General features: G+C 44.9%; 1 protein-coding gene across 1 annotated transcript in view; it reads right to left on the reverse strand.

The window, feature by feature from the left end:
• Positions 1–12550, reverse strand: part of lama4 (laminin, alpha 4) — a 183279-nt gene that overhangs the window by 121798 nt on the left and 48931 nt on the right. The window contains exon 6 of the mRNA XM_068025542.1: positions 8710–8810. Coding sequence (XP_067881643.1) covers positions 8710–8810 — 101 coding nt within the window. The remainder of the gene's footprint in view (positions 1–8709; positions 8811–12550) is intronic.

Raw genomic sequence — 12550 nt, forward strand, 5'->3', positions numbered from 1 at the left:
ATGTCAGTCCCGCCATCCCAGGAATCAGTCTGGTAAACCTTCGCTGTGCTCCCTCTATAGCTAGAGCATCCTTCCTCAAATAAGATGTCCAAAACTGCACACAATATTCCAGGTGTGGCCTCACCAAGGCCCTGTATAATTGCAGCAAGACATTCCTGCTCCTGTACTCGAATCCCCTCGTTATGAAGGCCAACATACCATTAGCCCTTTTTACCGCCTGTTGCACCTGCATGCTTACCTTCAGCGACTGGTGTACGAGAATACCCAGGTTTCGTTACATAATCCCCTCTCTCAGTTTATAACTGTTCAGATAATAATCTGCCTTCCTGTTTTTGCCACAAAAGTGGATAACCTCACATTTATCCACATTATACTGCATCTACCATGCATTTGTACACTCACTCAACTTGTCCAAATCACCCTGAAGCCTCTCTGCATCCTCCTCACAACTCACCCTCCCACCCAGTTTTGTGTCATCTGCAAATTTGGAGATATTACATTTAGTTCCCTCATCTAAATCATTAATATATATTGTGAATAGCTGGGGTTCTGCACCAATCCCTGCGGTACCCCACTAGTTACTGTCTGCCATTCGGAAAAAGACCCATTTATTCCTACTTTTTGTTTCCTGTCTGCCAACCAATTTTCTATCCACCGCAATACACTACCCACCTCTTATGTGGGGCTTTGTCAAAAGCCTTCTGAAAGTCCAAATAAACCACATCCACTGGCTCCCCCTCATCAACTCTACTAGTTACATCCTTGAAGAATTCTAGTACATCTATCAAGCATGATTTCCCTTTCATAAATCCATGCTGACTCTGTCCGATTCTACCACTGTTCTCCAAGTGCTGTGCTATAAAATCTTTGATAATGGTCTCTAGAATTTTATCCACTATCGACATCAGGCTGACTGGTCTATAATTCCCTGTTTTCTCTCTACCTCCCTTTTCAAATAGTGGTGTAACATTAGCTACCCTCCAATCTGTAGGAATTGTTCCAGAGTCTATAGAATCTTGGAAGATGACCACCAATGCATCCACTCTTTCTTGGGCCACTTCCTTAAGTACTCTGGGATGTAGATTATCAGGCCCTGGGGATTTATCGGCCTTCAATCCCATCAATTTCCCCAACACTATTTTTCTACTAATACTGATTTCCTTCAGTTCCTCCCTCTCACTAAACCTTGTGTTCCCCAAAATTTCTGCTATGTTATTTGTATCCTCCTTTGTAAAAACAGTAAGTGCTGGAAATACTCAGCAGGTCTGGCAGCATCTGTGGAGAGAGAAGCAGAGTGAACGTTTCAGATCAGTGACTTTTCTTTTCAGGTCAGTGACCCTTTCTGATGAAAGGTCACTGACCTGAAATGTTAACTCTGTTTTTCTCTCCACAGATGCTGCCAGACCTGCTGAGTATTTCCAGCACTTCCTTTTTTTATTTTAGATTTCCAGCATCTGCAGTATTTTGCTTTTATTATAAAGGCATCATGATTGCTGTCAGGATTAGGCATTGACCTGCATGACATGCTGAGCATGGTCGCAAATCGACTGCACACACAGGGCTGAATTTTGTGCCTGCAGCGGGGGTCCCGAGACTGAGCTGGAAAGCCAGGGACAACCCCGCCTCAGCTGTTTGTGGAATCCATGACCACATTTTTCAGCACTCAGGCAATTAACTGCCTGGCAGTGCAGGTGTTAGGAGCAGGTGGCAGAAATATACAGAGTATGCAGATCGTGATGCCAGTTGGTGTGTAAAACTGATTTGACACCAGCTCTACCATTTTCAAACTCAATGCTCCAGCTAACACTCTCACTTAACCTCTCACAGCTGAACATGCGTTCAGCAGCAGGAAGGATCCTCCAACAATGCTATTTAAAGGGATCATCAACTACTTTCAGGTTAGTTCCTGATTGATTTCTGCTGGCTGTTGCTGAGTTTCTAGAAGTGCTGTGACTTTGTTTACTGCTACCGAATGTTGATGAAGTCTACAGGGAGCAGCGTTACACATAGTGAAGATCTTGGTTCTCACTTTAAGAGTTTTGTTCAGTCCACTTGCTCCTTGTCATGGGTGCTATAATTAACATTCCCTTTGGCTTGTAGCATGACAGAGATTGAGCAGAGGCGGCATAGGGAAGGTCATGCTGTTCAAAGAGGGAAGAGGAGGAAAGAGAGAAGGGCTGTCAGCGGGAGGTCATATCCACCCAGAGTCTTCAGGGAGCAATTCCCTTACCTCAACCTTAGTGAGGAACAGTGTTTACAATGTCTCTCTTTTATGAAAAAGGTGCTCCCTGAAATCTGCCACCTGTTCCAGGCAGACCTGCAGCCTCAGAGCAGGGCAAGCACAGTGATACCAGTAGCTGTAAAGGTGACTATGGCCATGAACCTGTTTGTGTCAGGATCCTTCCAGGCTAGAGCAGGTGGCATCTCACAGTTTGCCATCCATTGTTGTATAAGGAAGATGGCTGCGCTCCATATGCTGAAAATTGAGAATACATTTAATTCTCTTTTTCCAGAGAGAAGCAGTCAGAGTATGCAATAAAAACAAGAAGTGCTGGAAATACTCAGCAGGTCTGGCAGCATCTGTGGAGAGAGAAGCAGAGTTAACGTTTTGGGTCAGTGACCCTTCTTCAGAATGAGTATGCATGTGGCTTTGCCAGGATAGCAGGCTACCCCATAGTGCAGAGTGCTATTAACTGCACAGAATTTGCGTTGCAGGTGCCACATCCAATTGTGGGTATGTACTACAACTGCAAAGATTTCCACTCCCTCAACATTGGATTTTACCAGCCCTCCAGGGACAGGCTGGGAAGCAGGGTGGGGGAGGAGCACAGGCATAAAATTGCGAGGGAAGATGATGTGGGGTGGGAGGGGGGGGGGGGGGCTGCGGTGGAGCGCCCATTGCCTTCCCAATGCCATGGGCTTTTACCAGGAGTGAGGAGGGTCGAGGACGGCCTTCCTGCCCAAAGACAGGAGCTCCTGTCCTCCAAGAGCTGCCGACCAATCAGAAGGCAGACAGCTCTTCAGTCTCAGCAGCACCACCAGGAGTGGTTGCCACCTCTGGTACTGCAGCCAGCCTGAAACAGCCAACATGGAAGAGGCCCCAGAATTATGGTAAGATTGTGGGGCTCACTGGGGCCAGTCAGACAGCCTCCAGTGGATGATCATGTTATTTGTGAAGGTCTTCCCGAGGGAGGGCCCTTAGCGCTGGGGATGGGAGGGCCCTCCTCGGGCCACAGGCTGCCCGAGCAGGAGGCCCCCAACTGAGCCCGCAGGGAGACTACCATCTTTTTGTGGGCGGCCTCCCCACATGGCTGGGCCCGCTCCCCTCCCAATGCTGGTAAAATACCAGTGCTGGTAGGAAGAAGCTCTTATGTGTCCCTTATTTGGCCACTTAAGGGCCTCAATTGGTCTTTGGGCAGGAAGGCCGTCCTCGACCCTCCTCACCCCTGGTAAAAGTCCATGGCATTGGGAAGGCAATGGGCGCTCCACTGCACACCCCCCCCCCAACTCCCCCAAACCCACATCATCTTCCCTCGCAATCTTATGCCTATGCTCCTCCCCCACCCCGCTTCCCAGCCTGTCCCTAGAGGGCTGGTAAAATCCAGTGTTGAGGGAGTGGAAATCTTTGCAGTTGTACATATCCACAATTGGATGTGGCACCTGCAACGCAAATTCTGTGCAGTTAATAGCACTCTGCACTATGGGGTAGCCTGCTATCCTGGCAAAGCCACATGCATACTCTGACTATAATAAAAGCAAAATACTGCGGATGCTGGAAATCTGAAATAAATACAAGAAATGCTGGAAATACTCAGCAGGTCTGGCAGCATCTGTGGAGAGAGAAGCAGAGTTAACGTTTCGGGTCAGTGACCCTTCTTCGGAACTGGTGTCAAATTAGTTTTACACACCAACTGGCATCACGGTCTGCATACTCTGTATACTTCTGCCACCTGCTCCTAACACCTGCACTAACATAGAAACATAGGAGCAGGAGTAGGCTAATCAACCCATCAAGCCTGCTTTGCCATTTAATTAGATTATGGCTGATCATCTACCTCAATGTCACTTTCCTGCACTATCCCCATATCCCTTGATGTCATTAGTATCCAGATAGTATCGATTTCTGCCTTGAACATGCTCAATGATTGAAATTCCACAGCCTTCTGGGGTAGAGAATTCCAAAGATTCACCACTCTCTGTCACCAAAATGGCATCGGCCACAGCCCACCCCAGTAGTATATGCATACAGTGCAGATGCCATTTTACATCCAAAACGGCACCCCTAACACTGAAAAAATGAGTGCTATGGAGCCCAATTTTAGTGCTAATAACTATTTTCTATGGAATATTCTTTGTTCGCTTATTTTAGGTTTGGACTCATTTTTTCTGTGATGTTGCTCTCCATTTGGGCAGTAACAGCCATGATTTAAGATTCAGTCTGTGCCCCATGGAGGGTCGCCCCCGGAGCCCCAACTGCCCCCAACGCACAACATGCCCCCCCGCCCCCCCAACTGACCCTCCTTGCCTCGCTGGGGCTGGACCGATTGATCCCGAGGCCCCAAAAACGTACCTCTTTCCAGGGTCGGCCGTCATCTTCCTCCTGCAGTTGGGTGTAATCCCAGCAGTGGTCATCACTCCCAGTGGCACTGCTGGGACTGCAAGCTGCTGGCCCGCTGATCGGCCGGCAGCTCCATTAGGCTGGTCTTCCTCCCTCACTGAGGTGGAAGTCCCACTGAGACCAATTACAAGCCTGGGGAGCGAAGAATCCCCTCTGGACCCCCAGGCCCGGCAGAGGCGAGCTCGCCACTGACTTTACAGCCGGTGGACGGGACCCCCTGCCCACCGTAAAATCCAGCCCAATATTACACATTTTCTCATTGCTGCTGATACAATGGCTGGAAGTTTATGTGGCGCCGGAATCCCTGCCCACTGGCTGAAATGTCGGGGGTGGGCCCACCCCTGCCAGGCCTGGAAGACATGCAGCAACTTTATGTGGCCCAGGCCCTTAACTTTCCCCAGGTGAAACTTCCACCCCTCTGAGGCAGGAAATCCTGCATCCAGGAGCTGCTGGCCAATAAGAGGGCCAGCAGTTCCTCAGTCCCAGCAGGGCCACCAGGAGCAGTGGCCTCTGCAAGTAGCCTGCCTGGTTTTACTGGGCCACCTCCCCAGGTGGTAAAGTGCCCAGCTGCCACTCATAAGATACCAGCAGCGGCGTGAGGAGGCCCTTATGTAACAATTAATTGGCCATTTTAGGCCCTCAATTGGCCTGAGGCAAGCGGGCCATTTTCAACCTCCCCCGCTGCTGGTAAAATGGCATTGCAGGCGGTTATGCAATGGGAACGGCAACCACTGCTTCCCACTCGACTTTACGCCACCCCTCCCTGCCTCCAGTCCACTCCTGGGGGTGGGGTTGGGGGCATAAAATTCCAGCCAACATCTGGTAATCTGCATTATTATCAGGTTAAAATCAAGATTAGTACATTTCACTAAATCATTGGCTGTAAGCTGCTGGATGCAGAATAGATGGGAAATGCATAAGACACTTAAAGCTAATTTTTAAAAAAAGTAATTAGTTGGACATTGGTGAGAGCAAAACAGGAAGTATTGCATTGGTCATCTGTTATACACTCCAACCAATTTTCAGTTCCATTAACTTGAGCAGAATTGAATATTGAGTGCATTGTATTGCAACTAACGATTCTGCTTGTTTTGCATCCCACCCTGTCCAATTTCAGCCTGATTACGTTTTTGTAACATTTTCTTTGAAACAGGCAGAGAATGTAGAAAATCAAAGATGCTTATAAAGCTTTTTTTGTTATTTGTTCATGGGATGTGTCACTGGCAAAGATTTATTGCCCGTCCCTAATTGCCCTGGAGAAGGTGGTGGTGAGCTGCCTTCTTGAACCGCTGCAGTCCATGTGGTGCAGGTATATCCACAGTGCTGTTAGGAAGGGAGTTTCAGGATTTTGACCCAGTGACAGTGAAGGAACGGTGATATAGTTCCAAGTCAGGATGTTGTGTGGCTTGGAGAGGAACTTGCAGGTGGAGGTGTTCCCATGCATCTGCTGCCCTTGACCTTCTAGGTGGTAGAGGTCATGGGTTTGGAAGGTGCTGTTGAAGGAGGCTTGGTGAGTTGCTGCAGTGCATCTAGTAGATGGTACACACTGCTGCCACTATGTGCCGCTGGTGAAGGGAGTGAATGTTTAAGGTAGTGGATGGGGTGCCAATCAGCAGGCTGATTTGCCTTGGATGGTGCCGAGCTTCTTGAGTGTTGTTGGAGCTGGAAGTGGAGAGTATTCCATCACATTCCTGACTTGTGCCTGGTAGTTGGTGGACAGGCTTTGGGGAGTCAGGAGATGAGTTACTCATGGCACAGTGGCGCAGTGGTTAGCACCGCAGTCTCACAGCTCCAGGGACCCGGATTCAATTCTGGGTACTGCCTGTGCGGAGTTTGCAAGTTCTCTCTGTGACTGTGTGGGTTTTCGCCGGGTGCTCCAGTTTCCTCCCACCGCCAAAGACTTGCAGGTGATAGGTAAATTGGCCATTGTAAATTGCCCCTAGTATAGGTAGGTGGTAGGGAATATGGGATTACTGTAGGGTTAGTATAAATGGGTGGTTGTTGGTCGGCACAGACTCAGTGGGCCGAAGGGCCTGTTTTCAGTGCTGTATCTCTAAATAAAAATAAAATATAATTCCCAGCCTCTGACCTGCTCTTGTAGCCACAGCATTTATGTGGCTGGTTCAGTTTCTGGTCAATGGTAACCCCAGGACTTTGATAGTGGGGTTTTCATCTTAGGTGGTGCCATTGAACATCAAGGGCAGATGCTTAGATCCTCTCTTGTTTTGAATGCTAGTCTCATTAGTAATGATCATGAAACTACTGGATTGTTGTAAAAACCCATCTGGTTCACTGGTGTCCTCCAGGGAAGGAAATCTACTATTCTTAGCCAGTCTGACCTATATGTGATTCCAGCATTCTGTTTGACTCCTAACTGCCCTCTGCAATGGCCTAGGAAGCCACTCAGCTGTATCAAACTGCTACAGAAAAAAAGCACTGTGAGTGTACTTACACCACTCACAGCAGCAATTCAAGAAGGCAGCTCACCACCATCTTCTCAAAGATTAGGGATGGGCACTAAATGCTGGCCTTGCCAGTGCCACTCATATCCCTAGATTAAATAAAAAATTGAGAGTGGACTAATGGGGCAGTAATTGACCAGATTCGATTTGTCCTGCTTTTTATTGGCAGGACATACCTGGGGAATTTTCCACTTTGTCAGCTAGATGCCAGTACTGCAATTGCTTGGTTAGGGGTGCAGTTAGTTCTGGAGCATACGTCTTCAGTACTGCAGCCAGGATCTTATCAGTGCCCATAACTTTTACTGTATTCAGTGCCTTCAACTGTTTCTTAATATCACGTGGAGTGAATTAAATTGGCTGAAGACGCACGTCTGTGATACAGGGGCCATCAGGAGTGGTTATAGAGGTCATTAAAGGGTCTTACATTAAATGCTTTCATCAATAAATGATTTCCCCCCCCCCCCCCAAATTGGCACCCTTTTAATCTGCCAATCTATGATATTTTAAAATGGTGAGTGGCTGCAACATTCTGTCAATACGACATATATAGATGATTCTGTGAGGATTCTGGTATGTAACCCATAATGTACAGTAGGACAGCCTCACTGTCTGTCTGACTCCAACCCTGCAATTCTGTGCCATCCTCCAGTTAGATGGAGGTAGCTTCAATTCTTAAGGTTTACAATTATCCCTTCATTTGATGCGCATTAAAACCTTCTCTTCACTTGAGTTATAAAGAAAGCACCAAAAATGGGAAGTCTTCAGTGTTTTAGGAGAAATGGAAATTATAAGCATGAGTAACATTTATCAGCACAACCACATTTAAGTGACCCCAACATAAACCACTGTTTAGTGGTTGGGAAATGGTATGTAGAAAGTACTCTGCTCTCAACCAAAGCAACCTTCCTATCCCGCATTTAGATTCAATGCGCCCTGCCTCATTCTACCCCTGCTGAGAAACACACGCTGTCTACGTGGATGTCGCAGAGCTGCCAGATTTTTACCATATTCCCCTGATTTCTGAGAACATGGGATGCTGCTGTTGAGTCCATAAAACCTCAACTCCCCCCTCAGAGGGCAGGAAAGCAAACCTTCTGCCGAGACCTCCTTTCCCAATGAGAGGAATATCTGGGGGTAATGAAATATGTTGGATGCCCTTCCCCTACAAGTTGATGAAAATTCTGTGTCTGATCCAAAGATGAGAATGCACATCCCATCTCACCCTGAGACAGTTTCTAGATCTTTGCTCCACTGCTTCTCTCTCCTGTTCCTACCTTCCATTCACCCTATTCACTTCCACCATCCCCTTCCACTTTCCCTCTTCCTCACCCTTCCCTGTCTTTCATCTTCCATTCACCTTCCCACATTCTCCTCATCTTTTCCTCTCCCCTTGGCCCCTCCTCTTTTCTTCTCTGTACTTCTCCTCCTCACTAACCTCACCTCTCCTCTCCTCCACCCTAATCCCTCCTTCCTTTTCCCCTACTTGGCTTGAATTATCTTCCTGCCCTTTAACCCTGCTTGATTTGAAAACTGTACTTGGTCTTGACTCTGGGTGCAGTGCCATGGGAAATTGACAAGTTATCTTATATTACCATATCCAATGGTCTAAATATCATTTGATACACTCACCTCACAGTGGTCACAGAAGGCTCCAGTTACTCCTGGCTTACAGCGACATTGCCCAGTTACATGATCACAATCATCTGTGCCACATTTTTGACAGGGACAGTCTTTTAGAGAACAGAAATATCATTTTTAATTCCAAGGTAATTTACAATCTACATCAATTATTGAAGAACTGACGAATTTTGAGTAATTTGAGACACTTGAACGCTGCATATTCATGAAAAACAAACTTCAGCGATAGCAGACATTCGCCCAGAATTTCATTGATCATACTTTTGCAGAAATTATGCTCAAATTGACGCTGGTTGAACATCCTCCCAGAAATCTATGCCATAATTTCCTGCAATGAGTATTTGCCTATGCTGGCAGGTAAAAGCAGCATAACATAAGTGCAAATGTGGTGCCACCAATAGGAGTAACAGTGGAATGCTGTCTTTTGCTATGGTGCCTTGTCAAAGCCCCTCTTGTATTTCCTACTCTCCTTCCTCTAGGGTAGGCATTAAGAAGGGCATTCTAACAGCTTAGTCCTTCTGAATGTGTCAGGATGGAGAACAAAGGTCTGAACAATTTGGTGGTAAATTGAGACTGACAGCATTTTGGTTACAAGGCTTGCACCTAAATTTTGGGTCATAAATCTATGCCAGTGCATAAATGCAAGAAATGCAGATGTCTTTTTCATGGGGACTGGATCTATGTAAATGAGCAGCAGACATTTTTGACAGACGCTTCTTGGAAGTAGCATAGGCAATCAAGGCAATTTGCTTGTACCAATGTTAGTGTAAAAGCAGCGTAAATTAGTTATGCACAAATTTCCTTGAACCAAAAAGTGCAAGGAAACTCTTACGCCATAGTTAGGCCAAAACCTTCCAGGAAATTCCAGATTATTGTATCTGCCACAATGCAATGTTGCATGGGATTTTTAATATTTAGGAAGACGTGTATTTATATAGCACTTTTCACACTACCGAGGATGCTCTAAAACAGTTCACAATTAATTAATTTTGAAATGTAGGTGGATGTAACAGTTATATTTCACATAAGATCCCACATAGAACAATGAGTTCAACTCAGTTCCTATTTTTGGTGGTAAAAGCTAAATACCGCAGATGCTGAAAATCTGAAATAAACACAGAAAGTGCTGGAAATACTCAGCAGGTCTGGCAGCATCAGGTCACACATGTGAAACGTTAACTCTGCTTCTCTCTCCACAGATGCTGCCAGACCTGCTGAGTATTTCCAGCACTTTCTGTTTTTATTCCTACTTTTGGTGGGGTTGGTCCAAGAGAGATTTTTTTTTAAAAAAATAGCACCATGAGATCTTTAATGTCCACCTGAATCGGAAGAAAGGCATTCATTTCATCCAAGTGACGGAAGCACCAACAGTGGAGCATTCCCTCAGTACTGCACTGAAGCATCAGCCTATATCATGTGCTCAATTCCTGAAGTGGGGTTTTAACCCACGTACTTCTGAAACAAAGGAGGATGTGCTACCAACTAAACCAAAAGTATGCTTAAGGATGGGTTTCCTGAATGTGCACTCCAGTGTGGAGAAATGCACATTAGGAGCACATATTAGTAAATTGATGGTACATTCCCCATGATTCTCCATCTACTAAAATGAAAGCACGTGAACTATCTTGTTTCTCTTCCTTAGGAATTTTTAGAAATGTTTTCTGAATGCGAGACACTTGAGGGAAAGCTCCACCTGTTTTTAATTCCCACCGTAACTGTTGTTTGAAATTGTGTAATTGGACCATTCACTATGTAATGGAGCATATGAAAAGGAGATGGGATTCTGATCTTGAGCTAAGTGCACATGGGAGCATTTTTAGAATTGAATTCATGATGGCAGTGATCAAACATGGGTTTATAACAGAAGAAACTGAACTAAAGCAAAGTAAATGATGAGGAGCTTTTATGAGCATGCATTGAAGGATATATATCATTTTCAATAGTGGCTTGACTCTGCTGTCATTCTTTAACTGCATTTTTGAGCGGTTTCAAGGTACAGTCCAGATCAAAAAGGACTGCATCATATTGTGACTAAGTCTCAGCAATTAATATCAAATATCAAAATTGAGACAATTACAATTTTTGTTACTTTTTTCTTCCACAGAAATGATTTGGAAAAGGTTGTGGTTTTAAAGCAAAATGTATTCACACAAGATTCAAAAGAGCACTGAGATAAAAGGTGGTTAAAATGTTATTGAGATAGACTTTAAACATGTTTCTCCATAGGCTGTAAATAGTAAACAATTTGTTAGTCTGTCTCTATAATTGATATATGCCACATAAATTATGCTGGGAGGTCCCTGGTCTGAAGTACTCAACAGGATTTTTCTGGCTTAGGCCTTTCTCTCAGACTATGAACACAGGGAGATAAAAGATAGGGGCACAAAGTCGGTTGGGTTTTCAAATAGAGAGTAGCATCTGTTGTGAACGTTGGATTTTGTAACATGATTAAGCTTTTTAAAAAAAGTTCAGAAGGCCAGGTGACCTCACATCCACACTGCTAAAGGACTAGACAGATTGAAGACTTTTTTTACAAAAATAAGAGACTGCCAGGGTAACACCTGAAGAACAATGAATTTCAGCCTTCCAGACTTTTGGGTTGTAAAACAAGGGGTCAGTGATTCTGAAGATGCAAATATACCAAGCAGCTGTTAACACATGGGAGCAATGGAAGGCCCAGGTGGCTCTGGGAAACCAGCCTTCTGGACTCTGCATATTGGAATAGGACAATAAGCTATTGATTTTTGAGTCCAGATATATTTACCAGATTTTCTGAAGGCAGACTGGCTGTAAGAGAAAAAAAACAATGGTTGTGACCTCAAGGTAGTCTATAAGAAGGGAACACAGCAGTTGCAACCTGAGAGTAGGCAGTAATGAAGACAACCAGCGCTGCAGCCTTAAGTGGGAGAGAGCGGGGGCACCTGCTCTGTGAAGCATGATACAGTAAACGGCTGAGAAGACTTGAACCTGTTTTGAAAGTCGAAGCTTGCGGAGAAGTAGAATTTCAGCAGGATCACCAGGAAACGCCTTATTCATTGTCGTCCAGGTCGGAAGTGCTCAGAGAAGAGAGCGAAGAGTGTATTGCTTTTTGAAAAGATCTGGGAGTTCCAACCCATTGCTACTGGGAAGGGTTTGGGACTTTTAACCTCAAAGGATTTCACCATCAAAAAGGAATGTATAACATACAAGTGTGGTGTGAGGTTATCAAGTATTTTAAAAGTAAAGAAAATACATTTCTTTGTAATCTGGGGTATCAGCTACTTACAAAGTACTATTTAGTTAATAGGGTTTTCTTTCAGTTTAGTTGTTATAATAAAAGTCTCAAAATGTGAAATCTTGTCATGTAATTCTTTAAATTGGTCTGGGGGGGTGGCGAAGCGGTGGGGGGGGGGGGTGCGGGTTCCTACCTTGTATTTTAACGTTAATGGTCTCACTGAGGTCATAACAGCATCAACAAGCTTTTGTAAGACTCAGAAGTTAATCATATAGGAGGATAGTTAGGTGTTATTTTGCTGATGTTAATTAAGATGACCCATTGATGTGGGGAAGCATAGAATTTTTATTATTTTGTATTATTGTGCAAAGACTAACTATATTGCATTTGTGTGTTATGTTTATTTGCCTTGATATAGGAGTTTCATTAAATGCTCATTTGTGGAGAAATAGCTGTGGACTCAGGCTACATTATTTAAATTAATAATTATTTGTCCTTGATAATACTTTAATATTCAGGTTGACAAGTTGTATGAGCAGGTTATCCAGTGGGCTTGGAAAAAACAAAATGGTAAAAATATTTTTTTAAAAACTTTAACCCAGCATGGAGTGGATTCAT

The sequence above is a fragment of the Heterodontus francisci genome, chromosome 3 (assembly GCF_036365525.1).
Source record: "Heterodontus francisci isolate sHetFra1 chromosome 3, sHetFra1.hap1, whole genome shotgun sequence".
Taxonomy (NCBI): domain Eukaryota; kingdom Metazoa; phylum Chordata; class Chondrichthyes; order Heterodontiformes; family Heterodontidae; genus Heterodontus; species Heterodontus francisci.